This window comes from Oncorhynchus nerka, linkage group LG3 (genome assembly GCF_034236695.1).
Source record: "Oncorhynchus nerka isolate Pitt River linkage group LG3, Oner_Uvic_2.0, whole genome shotgun sequence".
Lineage (NCBI taxonomy): Eukaryota > Metazoa > Chordata > Actinopteri > Salmoniformes > Salmonidae > Oncorhynchus > Oncorhynchus nerka.
In genome coordinates, this window is record NC_088398.1 from 19,709,649 (window position 1) to 19,728,044 (window position 18,396).

The 18,396-nt window shown below is 45.0% G+C and overlaps 1 protein-coding gene across 3 annotated transcripts in view; it reads right to left on the reverse strand.

Annotated features, from left to right (window-relative positions):
- Positions 1-18,396, reverse strand: part of LOC115103865 (semaphorin-6D-like) — a 182,490-nt gene that overhangs the window by 17,013 nt on the left and 147,081 nt on the right. For 2 of the 3 annotated variants that reach the window (XM_029624887.2, XM_029624876.2), the window contains 12 exons: positions 17,730-17,820; positions 17,349-17,471; positions 17,007-17,095; positions 13,353-13,570; positions 12,853-12,984; positions 12,503-12,658; positions 11,477-11,650; positions 11,007-11,144; positions 8,849-8,926; positions 6,078-6,136; positions 5,642-5,692; positions 1,504-1,668 (listed from right to left, as the gene is read on the reverse strand). In XM_029624887.2, the coding sequence (XP_029480747.1) occupies positions 1,504-1,668; positions 5,642-5,692; positions 6,078-6,136; positions 8,849-8,926; positions 11,007-11,144; positions 11,477-11,650; positions 12,503-12,658; positions 12,853-12,984; positions 13,353-13,570; positions 17,007-17,095; positions 17,349-17,471; positions 17,730-17,820 (1,474 nt within the window). The remainder of the gene's footprint in view (positions 1-1,503; positions 1,669-5,641; positions 5,693-6,077; positions 6,137-8,848; positions 8,927-11,006; positions 11,145-11,476; positions 11,651-12,502; positions 12,659-12,852; positions 12,985-13,352; positions 13,571-17,006; positions 17,096-17,348; positions 17,472-17,729; positions 17,821-18,396) is intronic. The other variant, XM_029624895.2, reaches the window with a different exon arrangement.

The window sequence follows — 18,396 nt, forward strand, 5'->3', positions numbered from 1 at the left end:
TAGCAAGGTTCTTTTTTTGCCGTACCCACACAGGTTCATTTGAATATGGAGACGACCCCGGAGGTCTGTTTAAAATAAGCTAAGCAGGAAATAACACTGGGAAAACAAACAGCGAGGTCTAAAAGCTGGGTCTAAATAATGTGTGTTTGCGTAGGTTGAAGCATTCTGACACTACAGGGAGGTAGGCGTTCTCCCTTGATGGAAACACAGTGTCGAACTGCAGCTAAATGATTGCTGGAAATGTTCATAACAGCGAGGTCTCAAAAGGGGTGCTTGTACTTGTATTTTGGTCAGTCATAGTCTTTATATAATACATTGTTTCTATCCGTAGCTGGATGAATCATGTCACCTTGTATTTGCGTCTGTGTAGGCCTTACATAAAATAAAAACAAAAGCTGTTGGGATGCAATTCTAGAGGGCTGCAGAATTGCTATTACTGTAGCTTGCGGTAAATTGTTTTTGTTTATTGTGCCAAAGATGTTTCAAACCTTTCTCAAGGCCAGCCTTAAACTTACATCAGCGCTATCTAGGCTCTTGTCAAATTAACCTCAGTTTACAGAAGTACATTACGAGTTGTATTGGTGCTGAGCTAGAACAAAAGCCTGCACCCACGGCTGTCCCTCCAGGAGTTTCTTGACCCCTATTCTACCTACAGTGTTTGGGTGCATCAGAGAGAGAGCCCTTCCTGGAACTGCCATGCTGTTACTTCCAGAACAGTACCTCTCTCGCCTTATCAGCCGGGTCCCCCGTGCTTTTGATTGAACCGGCAGCCAGGCGACACTAGCCCATGCTGAAATAGATTGCGTTGCCCAAGTTTCTATTACGGTTTCCCCTTGTCCGCACGCCGGCTGCTGGTTATTTATTTGTTACAGGCTTTTCTCATTTGAGCCTGGGTGGCTCATCATTGCAGCCGGAGACTCTGTCGGCCTGAATGGAACCCATCACTACACAGGATTTATGGACTCCTGACAAGGCGCCAGAGGAGCGCAGCAAGGAGAGCCTGGGCTAAAGGAAATAGCATCAACGAACAGTCTTCCCATCCTGCTGAATATTAGGAGCTCCGGTTGGTTTCCTATTGGGAGTAATCTGGGAATGACATTTAGGAAGCAGCGCTCAGACAGCGTGAGAAGAGAAGACGTGCTTGGTCGTGTGTGATTATGAAAGTGTGTCCCGCTGGAGAGGGGAGAGTAAGCTACCCTGGAATATGGACAAATTAAGAGATGAGGAGACAAGCAGGAGTCATTTTGTTTGAACATTGATTTGAAGAGTTAATTGAAGGGTTAATTGGAGCCAATGTAGTATCTATTTAAGTGATTAAGCCTCTCTAACTCATGGTTGCTTCATTAAGTGAGTGGATATATGGTTAAACGTTCAGTGTCCTACACAGAGTGTTAGAGTGTTAGTGATCAGCATGGTTAGCAGTGTGCAGTGAAGCTTCAGGGCCCATCAATGCAATCCAGTGCAGGTCAAAGTTCAGCAGACACAGACACCCCACCCCCTTACCCTCCATCTCCACACTGATTGGTTCCGAGTCAGGTGACCCCTGGTCCCCAACTGGGACTGGAGGACCGCCATCTGGACCTGTACCTCTTTCAGAGTCACCTGCCACCTTTGGGAATGGGGCCACCTGATTGGTTGTGCTGGCGGTTGTTGTGGGTGTAGTCTTCCCTGTTGTTGTGCAGGTGGGGGAGGGGTAACAAAGTAACCCGTTAGTGAAATGGAAATGCAGCACAAAAAAAACACCTAAATATAAAATGTTGTTTTATGACCAGGGAAGGATTCTTAGTGCCTTGGAGAAAAAAACGTAAATCCAGCATGAAAAAAAGATTACTGTCATAATTACTGTGAAGCTGATGATGACAATGAGGACATTAACATAAAGAGTGCTTTGAAGAGAATTGAATCCATGAGTGCAATAAATAAAGTAGGTAGCCTATACATTACACGTAACGCACTCCTCCATAGGTGCAACATGATTCAGTGCTTTAGAACCAACGTTTTCCCCCACTGTTTTAATGCCCTTAATAGATAAAACATTCAGGTGTTGCAGCAATTACGAGTCATTGGAGAAATACCCTCAGGGGTAATATGGTCATGATTTGGCTGCAGTGCTGGCCTTAAGATTTCCAAACCTGCTGCCTTTGTTACCGAACCAGTGAGAAATCTCTTGACCCGGCACTGCAGCACATTCTACACAGCAAAACCCTGTTGTTGTGGACGCTACCAGCTGGTGCATGAATGACTCTTCCAGCACATACAAACTTTGATATACAGTTACCTTTCACAGCCGATTTTCTTTACTAAGTAGTTTGACAGATGAGGTGAAATGGATACCAGTAGCTGAGGTAATGGTAGGTAATGATTTACAGCAACTTCCGGTTCTCTGCTTCACTAAACTGTTTTACAGGTAGTTACCGTCTAACCTACATAGGGAATGGTCTATGGAAAATGTGACAATGTCAACATATCCAATTAGGATCTATACTGGTACTGAGGGGTCTGAGTCTGTGGATCCAATACGGGGCTGTACTGTGAGAGACCTGGCAGAAGAAAGCACTGCCATCGTCACAACACCCATCATGAGTGTCTTCCTAATTCTCTGACAGTGGATGTCCTTGAGGCCTTGTGTGCAGCACGCCGCTATTGACGTGGACGTTTCGCTAATAAGCCGGCCATAATGTTAGCATACTGGAGGGTGCCAGCCCAGATTGAAAGCGAAAGGCCCGCTCTCGATGCCAGTTGATAGTTTTCACTCTGAATAAGATGCCCTGTCAGAGCACCATCTGCGCCAGGCAAATTAAAACGGCACACCGGGGGAGTTCAGCCTTGGCATGCCAGACAACAGCTCCAAGGGCTGCATTATTAGTTCAATTTATCAACATTGTGTGTGTGCATTGTTTTCTCCTTTACAGAGAGAAAAGCACAATATGCAGTGGGGAATGGTTTGATTGTCCACACTGCTGGGTGTTTGTCTCTCGCTGCTTTCTCTATGGGATGGGATTGTTCCATTCCCGGGGAATAGTAAGAAAGGACTTAGGAACCAATGCACACCAGCGAGAATGGTATTGTTCAACACTATGGGGTGTTCTATTGTGGGGAAACCTTGATCTTTAGCTTGGACTCAAAGGTTTTTGTCATTCTGCAGGTCTGAGTCTGAAGTATGACAGTGTGTGAAGTACTTCAAACAGAGTACAGAAGCATGGATGGAGTAATCGCCTGGTGAAATTAGCCAGTGGGGTTGCTCATCTAGTCCCACTGCCCACTGAGCGGCACTACTTCCTTCAGCAGAGAGGATACGGAGAACAAAGGCATTGTGGGAATGTGGAGGTCTGAGGCTAAGCTGCAGTGCAGACAGTATTGCTTCTGTTCTGAAGTAGATGAAAAGGCTGGACTGGACACTGGATGGATGGTATTGTTGAGATATAATGGCCAGCAACTCCCACTAAGATGGTCTCAATGCTGTGTTTATCACTTCTAGGGATAAGCAGCCACCATCAGTACCCATGGATAATTTGTAAGTTGACAAAGGGATATACAGTTGAAGTCGGAATTTTACATACACTTAGGTTGGAGTCATTAAAACTCATTTTTCAACCACTCCACAAATTTCTTGTTATCAAACTCTAGTTTTGGCAAGTCAGTTAGGACTTCTACTTTGTGCATGACAAGTCATTTTTCAAACAATTGTTTACAGACAGATTATTTCACTTATAATTCACTGTATCACAATTCTGGTTAATTCTTGGGAGCAATTTCCAAATGCCTGAAGGTACAACGTTCATCTGTACAAACAATAGTACGCAAGTATAAAAACCATGGGGCCACGCAGCCGTCATACCGCTCTAGAAGGAGACGCGTTCGGTCTCCTAGAGATGATGGTGCGAAAAGTGAAAATCAATCCCAGAACAACAGTAAAGGACCTTGTGAAGATGGAGGAAACGGGTACAAAAGTATCTATATCCACAGTAAAACGAGTCCTATATCGACATAACCTGAAAGGCCACTCAGTAAGGATGAAGCCACTGCTCCAAAACCGCCATAAAAAAGCAAGACTACGGTTTGCAACTGCACATGGGGACAAAGACTATTGTCCTTTTTGGGGAAATGTCCCCTGGTCTGATGAAACAACAATAGAACTGCTTGGCCATAATGACCATCGTTATGTTTGGAGGGAAAAGGGGGAGCCTTGCAAACTGAAGAACACCATCCCAACCGTGAAGCACAGGGGTGGCAGTATCATATTGTGGGGGTGCTTTGCTGCAGGAGGGACTGGTGCACTTCACAAAATAGAGGAAGGAACATTATGTGGATATATTGAAGCAACATCTCAAGACATCAGTTAGGAAGTTAAAGCCTGGTCGCAAATGGGTCTTCCAAATGGACAATGACCCTAAGCATACTTCCAAAGTTGTAGCAAAATGGCTTAAGGACAACACAGTCAAGGTATTGGAGTGGCCATCACAAAGCCCTGACCTCAATCCTATAGAAACTTTGTGGGCAGAACTGAAAAAGCATTTGCGAGCAAGGAGGCCTACAAACCTGACTCAGTTACACCAGCTCTGTCAGGAGGAATGGACCAAAATTCACCCAACTTATTTTGGGAAGCTTGTGGAAGGCAACCCGAAACATTTAACCCAAGTTCAACAATTTAATGGCAATGCTACCAAATACTAATTGAGTGTATGTAAACTTCTGACCCACTGGGAATGTGATGAAAGAATTAAAAGCTGAAATAAATCACTCTACTATTATTCTGACATTTCATTTTCTTAAAATAAAGTGGTGATCCTAACTGACCCAAGACAGGATTTTTTTTACTAGGATTAAATGTCATGAATTGTGGGAAAACAGAGTTTAAATGCGTTTGGCTAAGGTGTATGTAAACTTCCAACTTCAACTGTATCTATTTTTTTTTCTACCAGCAACTACTTTTAGGGAAAATTGTGGATTCCCATTGAATTAGACTGATAAGTAAGTTTGAGAGGAGTGAGCCTGAATGAGTTCACCAATTGTATCACTACCTACCTCACTAGTTAACTAACTAGTCGGCTAACTCAGCTAACCGAAAACCATTGAGCTACATCAATAAGAGCAGTAAACAATTCTGCTCTCTGACAGAAAACAATCATTATGTCATGGCCCATGGATGTCATAATCATAATTTGAAGATAATTCTACAGTAATTGTTTATTAATGCTACGTTAGAATACATCTCAGCTGAGAGCGCTAGCAATGTGCTTTAGCGCCTGCTGCCAGCCACTGAGCTCTGTAGCCACCCTGCTCTATGGGCAGGCAGTGGGGAGTAATGGAGTGTTACAGGGATGATGATTCTCCTTAATAAAAGGGAAGTAGGCAGCTTGGCCACTGGCGCTGCTAGCCTGTTAAACATCCATGCTGGTGCTGCTGCCACAACTAGCTTTGGACAATAGCTCCAATGTTATAAGATAGCGGTTTGTGTGAGAGAGGTGGTGTTGCTGTTCTCCGCAACAAACGTTCCTGAACTTCTCATGTTGCATAACAACTTCAAAAAAGGGGAATAGAGATGTTGCTTACCAGGCTTTGCTAGCGTTAGCCTGTTCGCTAACAACCTCAGACAGTTCGACAAGCTTTAAAATTAGAGGATAAAGAAATGTCAACTGACCATATGCTGAATCAGCAAGAGTGTTTTGCTTGCGTGTGGTCGCCAGGACGTCTAGAGAAGAAAAGGGAAAGCAACAGACATATTGACAGAACAGTACATTGTGTAAGTCTGAGTACTGGTTAAACACTCAAACTGTGCTTAGTTAAATGTATAATTGACTGCTTGTTTAACGTGCCCATCTGCAAGGGAAAATTGAGAGCAAAATTCCCACTAGGGTACTCTCTTCAGCTAGGAAATGACAGGCTACTTATACTTGTATTGAGTTGCTGATTAATTTCATTGTAATATCATGCCCCAGGTATGGCAATCACTTTTTCTGTATCATTTTAGACAATTAAACGCACTTGATAAGCTTCGCTTGTTATGAAAGAGCTTTTATGATGGCTCTGTGCCAGTAGTGGAGAGCCATTAAGAACAGATGATTGGTCCACCTTACCGTGGCAGCTATCTGGGTAGTGAGGGTAGCCGTTCTCCACATCCTGCTCAAATCCGCCCCTGAGGAAAAACAAAACAGAAGAGGACAAAACGGCCTGTCAGCGTGTATGTGTCATTCCTCTTTCACCATTTTAAACACAACCTCCGCTTTCATTAATTGGGTACATTGTCAAGCTTTCCAAAATGGTTCTGTTGATGACAAAGACTTAAATCAATTGTGCTGCAAAAGAAAACCATTTAATTGGTTTTGTCTCTGCAAGGTCAGGCTGACTGTTTTGTTAATTCACCTGAGTCCAAATTCAAATGGATGTGTCGTGCTATCATCTAGCTAGAATAATGTTTCACCACCAGTTGCATCCATGATGATTCTCTAGTTCTCCACTTTTTCTCTTATACAGCAAAATAAACACTGCATTTTTGTAAGGCATTTAGTACCTCTAGTATGTATTTACATTTGGCTGAGCTCCAGTGCATTGGACACTTTCTTGGACATCTTTCTTCTATGAATCAAAGGCTTATACACATTCAGAAATCATACATTCCCCCTGGTGAGTAATGTGACTGCGTAGATGCACAGTGGAGTGAGTGGCCCCTTAGTCAAGCAGAACATAACATCAATGACACTGAATCTTCTACAATGCAGTATCGACTGAGCAGGCAATCAAAGAAAATAACAGATATAAATACTCATGAACATTCACACATATGAAAACACACACACACACACAAACACACAGGCAATCAAACACACACATCTACACACAGACTTTCCAGACGCGGCCAAAAACAAATGACATCTAAATGAAATGCAGGCCTAGATGAGTGAATACAGACCCAGTGAGCAAATCAAGAGTGAAAAAATAAAACATGGAATTCAGAGGGGAGAAATAATAAACTCAGAGAAATAATAACTTCACTTATCTTTCTATGCTCAGCAGTTGGCCCACTGACAGCCGATAGCATTAGTTTGTGTGAGTGAATAGGTCGGCCTGGGGAATTTTGCGTGATTGTGTGTCCGTGTGTGTGGACCACAACTAGTTACCAGTATTACCATATGCCTCCATTCCCTTTCTGTCTGTTTTATTAATGTATTTCTTTCTTCTGAGAGAGTGTGAGAGAAAGAGCCATGGAGAGAGACCTAGACTGGCCTTTTTGGCACGCCATGTCCCCAGGCGTTGACAGTGATGGGAGAAAGACAGGAAACCATGGAAACGGTTCACCTCTGGCTCAACCCCCCCCCCCAAAAAAAGCAGCCAGAAGAATTTATGCCACCTCTGGAGTGAGAGAGTAAGGGAGGAGAGAGAAGGGGGGGGGGGGTGTGTCCCCTGTTGCTCTCCGGTCCAGCCCCATTACAGCCTTTATGAGCTGTTGCATCTGTTCTGGAGGCATGGCCATGCTTGGGTTCTGACTATTTCACACCATATCAACTCTCTCTCGCTCTCTCTGACGTGGACAGAGCAGGCACAGTGTAATAGCTCTACTGACTGCATGTATAATATTTGCCAATCTCTTCGGTTCCACTCCATTGGCTTGCTGCATGGCACTGTCCCGCTGGTTAAAAATGTGATAAATCAAGCCTCAGTCCAATTCTGATTACCTGCCCAGCACGTACACACCGCCGCACACACACATACACACTTTTGGAATCTTCCATTAACCTCTGGCTGTGAAGCTATGGCAAATAAAACCCATGGGTGGCCAATCACAGGATATGCAATACGTCAATCCCCAGCAGAATAATCCATTTGAAGCAGTCCATATGACCATTAGGAGAGTGGCAGCTGCCTTTACTGTGATGCCTGTCCACCCATCCACACTAAGTTTACAGCCCATGTTTGCAGAGGTGAATACCTACAGCAGGTGATTTAAAGCCATACTGAAAATCAGAGGAACAGCGACAGCCCAGTCCCTGAGTGTCAGGAGGCAACATAGGAGGTGAAAGTGTTTTCTACTGCTTCTCCTCCTCTACCTCTCTCCTTCCCTCCCTCCGTTCGGAAGACAGTGAGGTACACACGACATGATTGAAATCCAGCCAGCTGAGCATTACTTTCGATTCCATGCTACAGTGCAGAAAGAGAAAGACAGTGGGTCAGGAGGGAGTCTCAGACAGAGGAATTGATTGGCTTTTTGTTTGCACACACACACCCTGCTTGGTGCTGATACTGAGCCAGTCGATAGCTCTAAGTGTCAAATGGCCTCCAAGTTCATCAGAATGGATCAGTAAATTACATTGAGGTCATTTTGATCGACGCCTTTCAGTCCCACCCCAAGTGACGCACGGCCCCTCCAAGCGGGTATTTGGGGTTTCATTTCCGAGTGATTCATTTCTAAGTGTCCGCCACTTAGAAATAAACAAGATGGATGCTCGTCCTATATGTGAAATGGAGCCGACAGACCAATGTTTTTACTGGAATTTAGAGGCCGTATTCATCACGTTGACAATCTGGGCAAAGTCAAACTCCAGATTAGGTATCGATTATTGAAAGCATACAAGGAAGTGGTATGCAGAGTACTATGAAGCTACTGCTACTTCATTCATTTACTGTATGTTTCATGCAAGGTCATGTCTATAGCCATTTGAGGTTGATAAATTGTCAGTAAAATGTTATTTTTCTGATTGAAGACTCAACAGTAATATTTGACACATAGTACTTAACAAAACCAGGACCAAGGAGTAGGGGCTAGGGATGGGTTTGGTACTAGGCCTCTAAACCTAATCTCTTATGATTGGCTGCGTGGTGGGGTGGTGCTTATGCAGCGTCTGTGACTTACCTGAATCCGGGCACCACCGTAGCACAGCTCCCCGTCCTCTGCCACACGCAGTAAGGGTCCCTCGAGGACAGACAGCTCCTGCGAGACAGACAGTCAGAGTTCAGTGTGTGAACACTATCAAAAAGTATTAGAGACCAAATACATATTTTAATGAAGACTCTTTGGTGAGGCATGACCTGAAGTGATATGTGATATCTATTCACCTATCAACACCCCCATATTCTGGAGTGTCTCATTAACATCACAGGCCACAGTCACACCAGACGAAGTTAAACAGATCAGGCCAGTGTGTCATTTTACCTCACAGGAAAAACCTGCAATTTCATTTTTTCAACTGCAGAGTGAGCCTAGCTTGTAACTCTCCTATCTCAGAAAGAGGCAGAGATGAATATGAGAGATGGTCAATGTAGTGTGACTGGCTGTTGGTCTGTGAGGCTGCAGACAGCAGTGTTTGGTGAGAGGCCCCTGGGTGTCTGGAGCCCCCTGGGTGTCTGGAGCCCCCTGGGTGTCTGGTAGCCAGAGGCAGTCTTGTACAAGGACTCAGTGACACAGCCCAACTAACAGGCCAGTATGTAGAAGAGATGTAGGGAGCCAGAGAGGAGGACTGAGAGTTAGGTCAGTCATGCTCAACATGGTTTACAATTCAGAGGGCCGTGTAGAGTGGGAGGGTGGAGGGGTCCCCACCAGACCAGCATTGACAACATGTCAGAGTTAAAGGTAATGACCCCCATCTCTAGGGGTGACTTGAAGCATTCCTGCCGGCTCCTTTTCTCTGTGCCTGTCAGGACATGATGAAGACACAGGTGTTCCTCTCACCTATGGGACCACTAGAGCTGTGTATGGAACCATTCATTAGAAACTGTCTGTCTGGAAGAAAGTCCACCATGTCTAGTCTCTCCTCTCTCTGTGGTGTAAATTCATGGTTTCTCCTCCCTACCTGTGGCTTGTCAGTTTTGCTGATTTTCTCTTCTTTACTGAGAATATCACCCCTGGTCTGTGGGGTTACAGCTGACCTATTCTGGGGGTTCTCATTAATCCAGCACTGTGATGCAAAACAGATGCAAATGTGACTACTTTTTGTAACTTTTGTGCTTAAATAACTAAAAAGGGGGAAATCAAACTGTTATGAACATTGTGTGGGTCAGAGGGTTGAGAATGTCACAACTTTTGATATCTCTCTTTGCCATCTTTTTCACTAAATCTCTTTTCTCTATATATTTCATTCAACGTGTTTCTGCTGTCTGAACCATATCCATTTCTGAAACCTAATAGAAACAGCAGCTGCAGCGAGAGCAAGAGATAGACAAATGGTTTTGCTTTGTGCAAGATAGAGGCTACAGTAAGGTGGAGAGACAGACCAAACCAACCAAACCTAATTTGGAGGCAGACAGATGGAGAGTGTGGAGAGGAGGATATGGGCCTGAAACCTGACCCCTGCAAAGCATCATGGGGCTTAAGGGGCCCCTAATCCCTGGTTGATGTGCACTGGGCTGTTTCAGAGGGATCCAGCAATGGAGGGGCTTTAAGCCCTCTAAAGTGAGCAGGCCCTATCCTTCTCCTCGTCGTGTTGAAACCCTGGCCGTGGGTTGGCCTGCCGCCAATCAGCTGGTTCCAATTTGTGCGTAAATGCTGTTGAGCACTTCTCTAAGGCTCGCAATGAGGGTTTAGCATGCTATGGGGGATACGCATCCCCGTTCAAATTTAATACAAATGTTTTTCTTGGGGGTTGGGTAGAGGCGGGGGGGAACATTCCTCCACAACCCCAAAATAGGACACAAGATTGTTGAGTACACTAGATCAGAAAAAAACATCCCTAACAAAACAAATCACCTCCAGTAGTTGCTCTGACTGCAAGGAAGCCCTTTTCACTGCCCTCATAACAACGTTGGCTACTAAACTCTTGGTGATTCATATTTTGAATATAAGTCTGTTGCATACAGCATATTTACAATTTGGCATAAACAATACCACCCTGCTGCTGATTGATTGTAAGTCACATAATGTGTAACTTCACATCACCATAGTAGCACTGGGGGAAGGAAGCCTCTGTAGCAGCAAACACATGAACAACTGAATTCCACTGCATTATATTAACACACACTTGGCAACTGTTAACAGTGCAGTACTAGCTCTATATAATAGACCGGGTATCACTCACTCCTTGCAGGAGCCATAGTCGTTGCAGCGGCTCAGAGGTACTCGGATCACACAGCTGGAGAAGGCCACAAACAGGGCGTGATGTTCCCTGTCCAGCTCCAATCCCAGAACCCGTCTGTCCTCTCCGCGGATGTTACATCTAGGAAAGGGGAAACAACAAACACGACTCTTATTTCTGCTGATGGATGGTGACAACAGCAGCATCCTGGGAGACTATGCAGACGAGAGAGGAGTTGAAAAGCTGTTCAGGACACGTACTAACAGCCCCACAACACATATCTCCATCTTATTACAGTGGAGTCGGCTTGAAAGCATCACATACAATATTCATCCTCTTACAGTGGTCAAAAAAAGAGCGACTTTTGTTTGTTGCTGAACCAATACAAGTGAATTATGAGAGGAGCGCACTGTATTATAAAACAAATAGCTTGTATCATATATCTGAAAGAGAATGGAGAAAGGGAGGCTGACTTGGTGGGGTTGTAGACATCGATGTCCTCCAGTAGCTGTGTGCTGAAGGAGGCGTTGAGATGGGTGCTGGCCAGGATCTTCAGTACCCTGCCGTCCTCGCTCCCCAGGAACAGCACCGTGTGGTTCTTATAGGGCCCAGCTGACGTATCCACTGCTAGCTGGGTCAACTTGAACCTGGGTGGACACAACAACAGGGTTGTGGTTCAGGGTTAACATGATGATACCTCCGAAGAGACAAAGCATCTGCAATTAAAGACGTGAATTATTGTCGGAGTGTGTCCATGCACTGCAACCTGACACCACGGTGTAAGATTATGCAGGACACTATTGTACGTAAAAACCATCCTACTGCTCTCAACTTTCCTTCAGTCCCACACAAGTTGACAACATGTTTACTCAGAACGTCACACTAACTGGCACTACGCTAGTTAAATGACTCAACAAAGTGATGCATTCATCTTTGAAGTTCCGTTGTTCAACTCGTCTCGGGAGAGTTCTGAAGCAGATGTGACGTTAGGAGGCAGAATTGAGACAGACAGCGTGCCCTCCCTCCGCTGTGTGAAGACGCCTGGTTGTCTGTCAGACTGGCTCGGCTTCACCATGTAAGTCACGGCAGGGGATCGAGCTAGGGGGCTGTCTGACAGCCCTCTGACACCCACTCTACATTCAGCACCACTACATGTCTGGGCTTCTAATGAGCCACTGGAGCTATTTCCTGTGTTAGTCTGGTAGACCACAGCCGGATGTTGTTTTTAATTGATGCGCTTTTCAGCTTTTCACAGACCCCCTTCTGGTTGGATCTATAATTTGGGGAGGCCCTATCCTGCTTGTGTCGATCTTTGATGTGGTGTTTTGGAAGACCCCATCCTGACTGCGTCTAACTTTAATATTTAAAAGGGCTTTTCATGTTGATACAAGGGACCAACTGTTATCTATTTCACCAAGGAGATCGATTAAATAGTTTTCTACCCATCAATTTTCCCTTTTATCTTTTCATCCCTCCATCCACCCTGCTGCTGTAGCTACCTGCTGGTTGTGCGTGTGAAGTAGGGCCGGTGGTTGACGGAGGGAACCGCCTCGTCCATCAGGGGATGGTTCTTGATGAAGGTCAGGGTGTCGTCGGGGAAGGTCGTGGACGACTTGTAGGCAGCGGCAGAGCCGTCGCCGGCACAGCAGCCTGGTCTGTGAGACCGAGAGGAGGAGAAGAAGCTTGTCAGTGGAGTTTCAAAGTCAGTGGGCTAGATTTACTAAGCATTCACGCTGAGGGAATATGATATTGTAGATGCAAACTTTTGTTGACAGTGTTTACACAGGAATAAAGTAAATATGTCTGGACTGAGGCTGTCAAAGCTCCAACTCATATGTATTGGTCTTACCTGGGTTTGGGTACCTGCTCCTCAGGCACGGGCGTCCAGGTTGACTCACTGTTCCTCTGCTCCTTGAACTTCCCATTGAAGGCCTTCTCAATGTCATCCATGTAGAATGCACATACTGCTGAGCCTGTGATACTGATGAGGAAAACAACAGAGACATTTGTCATGGGAAAGGCCCATATTAACCCAGGTTATAATGGATTGTATAGCTATAAAAGCATTCAAGACTGCTGCACAGGGTTGTAAAGGACATTAAACAACAATTTTATAAAAATAGGCTTTTAAAAATATACAATATCAAGGGGTGATATTGCAAATGTGAACATGATCTTTTTTTCTTTCTATTTTCTAGAAGAAGAGGTACAGTAAAACCTCATTATACTCATTGTATGAGTATGTACTGTATATCTGTATGGCCGTCTGTAATGTTGCTGCCTGGTACTGTGATTGACCTGTTGGCCTGTGTAGTGAAGACCCCCAGCACGGCTGGTACTGTGACTGACCTGTTGGCCTGTGTAGTGAAGACCCCCAGCACGGCTGGTCTGTGATTGATCTGCAGCACGTTGGTCAGCGACTGCAGAACGTCAAAGTAGAAGAAGGAATCGCCCGGCACCGAGCAGTTGAGCCGCGCTTTGAGGAACGACGTCCAGTAACGCTCTAGAACCCTGGGAGAACCTCCGTTGTCGTTCTTACATACACGAGCCACTCTGGGGAACACAACCTGAGGGGGAAAGAGAGAATGGAGAAAGGTTAGATTTGATAGGATTGTCCAACAAATGTTCATTCCTTTTGTGTTCATTCAGTAACATAACACAGTGACATGACATTACACTGTTTCACATGACATTACATTGCAGTCTATTTAATATAACATTATTGTTCATATGTTACAGCGAACAACAGAAGTTTTGTCTTCTCAACACCCCCAGACAGCTGAGGTTCTCCCAGGGTTCTATAGTGTTACTGGACGTCATTGCTCAAAATAAAATTGATTGGACATGATTTGGGAAGGCAAACACCTGTCTAGAAAAGGTCCACAGTTGACAGTGGATGTCAGAGCAAAAACCAAGCCATGAGGTCGAAGGAATTGTCCGTAGGCAGGATTGTGTCTAGGCACAGATCTGGTGACGGGTACCAAAACCTTTCTGCGGTATTGAAGGTCAAGAAGACAGTGAGCAATCGGGGAGAAGGGCCATGGTCAGGGAGGTGACCAAGAACCCGATGGTCACTCTGACAGAGCTCCAGACTTCCTCTGTAGAAATCTCTGTAGCACTCCATCAATCAGGCCTTTCTGGTAGAGTGGCCAGACGGAAGCAACTCCTTAGTAAAAGGCACATGACAGCCCGCTTGGAGTTTTCTAAAGGGCACCTAAAGGACTCTCAGACCATGAGTAACAAGATTCTCTGGTCTGACGAAACCAAGATTCAACTCCTTGGCCTGAATGCCAAGCGTCACGTCTGGAGGAAACCCGGCACCGCTCATCACCTGGCCAATACCATCCCTACGGTGAAGCATGGTGGAGGCAGCATCATGCTGTGGAGATGTTCTTCAGCGGCAGGGACTGGGAGACTAGTCAGGATCGAGAGAAAGATGAATGGAGCAAAGTACATCTCTGGAGAGACTTGAAAATAGCTCTGCAGCGATGCTCCCCATCCAACCTGACAGAGTTTGAGAGGATCTGCAGAGAAGAATGGGAGAAACTCCCCAAATACAGGTGTGACCAGCTTGTAGCATCATACCCAAGAAGACTCAAGGCTGTAATCACTGCTAAAAGGTGCTTCAACAAAGTACTGAGTAAAGGGTCTGAATATTTATGCAAATAAGGTATTTCATTTTTATTGTATTTTTTGTACATGATCAAAAATATAAAAAAACCTGTTTTTGCTTCGTCATTATGGCGTATTGTGTGTAGATTATTTTTTTACTGGTACAGGGTGATCTTCAGATGGGTCTTGAGGCTTGTCGGTGTCCTGGAGCAAAACAACGAACATGTACGTATTTGTGAGAAACTCACCTTTCCACAGAGCGGTCATATTAGTGTGTAAACGAAACTGTTCGGACGTTACAGACAGAAGTTGGCAGGTCGGCAAAACAGAGAACACTATTGTGTTCGTGAGAGTCTCATCTTTCCATAATAGTTTGTCGAACGCTACAGATGCTTTGTGAGAAGATTGATTGGTCTGACAAACACCACTCGAGCTCTGCCACCTTTCACCGCAGATGTGAAAGTGCGACATCAGCGGATGCGGTGGATTGAGACGCATCCAATGCAAAAAAACATACGAGTATTTGATACAGTGCCGATTTTGCAGGTTTTCCTACTTACAAAGCATGTAGAGGTCTGTCATTTTTATCATCGGTACACTTCAACTGTGAGAGACGGAATCTAAAACAAAAATCCAGAAAATCACATTGTATGATTTTTAAGTAATCAATTTGCATTTTATGGCATGACATAAGTATTTGATTACCTACCAACCAGTAAGAATTCCGGCTCTCACAGACCTGTTAGTTTTTCTTTAAGAAGCCCTCCTGTTCTCCACTCATTACCTGTATTAACTGCACCTGTTTGAACTCGTTACCTGTATAAAAAGACACCTGTCCACACACTCTATCAAACAGACTCCAACCTCTCCACAATTGCCAAGACCAGGGAACTGTGTAAGGACATCAGGGATAAAATCGAGGACCTGCACAAGGCTGGGATGGGCTACAGGACAATAGGCAAGCAGCTTGGTGAGAAGGCAACAACTGTTGGCGCAATTATTAGAAAACTGAAGAAGTTCAAGATGACGGTCAATCACCCTCGGTCTGGGGCTCCATGCAAGATCTCACCTAGTGGGGCATCAATGATCATGAGGAAGGTGAGGGATCAGCCCAGAACTACGCGGCAGGACCTGGTCAATGACCTGAAGAGAGCTGAGACCACAGTCTCAAAGAAAACCATTAGTAACACACTACGCCGTCATGGATTAAAATCCTGCAGCGCATGCAAGTTCCCCCTGCTCAAACCAGTGCATGTCCAGGCCCGTCTGAAGTTTGCCAATGACCATCTGGATGATCCAGAGGAGGAATGGGAGAAAGTCATGTGGTCTGATGAGACAAAAATAGAGCTTTTTGGTCTAAACTCCACTCGCCGTGTTTGAAGGGAGAAGAAAGATGAGTACAACCCCAAGAACACCATCCCAACCGTGAAGCATGGAGGTGGAAACATCATTCTTTGGGGATGCTTTTCTGCAAAGAGGACAGGACGACTGCACCATATTGAGGGGAGGATGGATGGGGCCATGTATCACAAGATCTTGGCCAACAACCTCCTTCCCTCAGTAAGAGCATTGAAGATGGGTCGTGGCTGGGTCTTCCAGCATGACAACGACCCGAAACACACAGCCAGGGCAACTAAGGAGTGGCTCCGTAAGAAGCAGCTCAAGGTCCTGGAGTGGCCTAGCCAGTCTCCAGACCTGAACCCAATAGAAAATCTTTGGAGGGAGCTGAACGTCCGTATTGCTCAGCGACAGCCCCGAAACCTGAAGGATCTGGAGAAGGTCTGTATGGAGGAGTGGGCCAAAATCCCTACTGCAGTGTGCAAACCTGGTCAAGAACTACAGGAAACATATGATCTCTGTAATTGCAAACAAAGGTTTCTGTACCAAATATTAAGTTCTGCTTTTCTGATGTGTCAAATACTTATGTCATGCAATAAAATGCAAATTATTTACTTAAAAATCATACAATGCGACTTTCTGGATTTTTGTTTTAGATTCCGTCTCTCACAGTTGAAGTGTACCTATAATAAAAAATGACAGATGCTTACATGCTTTGTAAGTAGGAAAACCTGCAGAATCAGCAGTGTATCAAATACTTGTTCTCCCCACTGTATCTCTAGCTTAAACTGACTGATTTTGATGGGGATTTTTTTTAATGCTAATTAGATTTTCATGGGGTCGCGGAAATTGAATCTAGGGGGTAAAGGGTCTTGCTCAAGGGGCCAACGGTAGGGGAATGTCTTGAGGATGAGAACCCAGCAGCCCTCTAGTTGCCAGATCAATTCTACCCTTTTTTTCAGCGCCCGTCCCGGGAATCGAACCGGCCACAGGTCATTAGCCGCTGGGCTACCTACCACCCCCTTCTGTAGTATTTAACTACAACTCTCTTACCTTGCCAAGTGTGGTGTACTCCACAGCAATCTCACTGAAGAAGAAGTACACGTAGTTCCCGTACTCAATGGCATGGAGGAAATGAGGCTCTGAGGGGACAAAGGGAGAAATATGAAACAGTAGCACTGACTGTCTTACAAGGTATTCACAACAGTTAAGCATTAGACAGTCCGTGTTTTGGTAGGAAGCATCACTCATGTGGGTACCACACTTTGATTTAGAATGAAATACTGCTCTAATATGTAATGTACTGCATACAAATAGATAAGGATATTTGAGGAAGATTTTGAGTAAGGTTCTAAAGGTAAATTCACAAGTTGAGACCTAAGGCCAAGGGCTCACCTCGTAGCCATTTGGAGTCGTACTTCACGGTACGAAGCACCGGGCTGCTCTCTCCCAGACTACGGTAAATTACTGCATCACTCGCCAGGAAGTCTGTCATGGTGGCCGAGTAGAAATCACCACCTGAGAGGAACAAAATCACTAATTTAAGAAAGGTGTGCTTTTTTCAAATGAACGCAATGAAGACTAGAAACCCATGCCTCCCAATGTGTATTTTTACTTCATGGCTACACTTGATGTAGGGGCTGTGCTGCTCTCAATGACACTGTGTGAACTATGTCTAAATGTCACTGGCAAATTGGCAAGATTGAGGGCAAGTTTACTGATCAAGTTGCTGCCCCCAGCTGACATGTCTCTCTGTCTCTGTCCAGAGCAACTCACCAGCGAAGAGGCCGACGTTGGATTGGCGAGACTCAAAGGGACAGCGGGCCTGACCCACCACCTCCTCACCGTCCTGTTCCAGTGTGGACATCTGGGAGAGACGAAAGAGAAGAGGGGACGAAAGAGAAGAGGGGACGAAAGAGAGGGAAGGGGGTACTTCATAAAGCTATTTATAGGAGTGTAACTAAAAAAAAATAACTCCAAGGAGCTTATATTGAAAAACCTCAACTAAAATAACTAGGTCAGTGTTTGCAGTTGTTAAGTTTACCGTTTTCCCCTTACTGAAAAATCAATTTCAGTCCAAACTTGAGTATTGTTCTGTTTTATATCAGGTTAGCTTTACTGCTAACTGCCAAGTTATAAAGTCGACCCCTTAAAGTCATGGACAGAATGTGCCTCTAGTCAATCATGATGAATAAATTGGAACACGTGTCATAAATATACCTTTTATTTAGTACGTTTTACACTGCATTGTAACAACAGTAAAGTCAAAAGGTCAGGAGTAACACTCCTGTCAGCCTGCACTATGGCAGCTACTCTGGCAGCACTGTGAGGAGACAGTATCTCCTAACCACAGATCTTTAGCAGCTATTCCTGCCCCACCGTCAACAAGGTCGTAAACCTCGGCTCAGACAATATGTGTGAATCCCGCTGTGGTAGTGGGGGG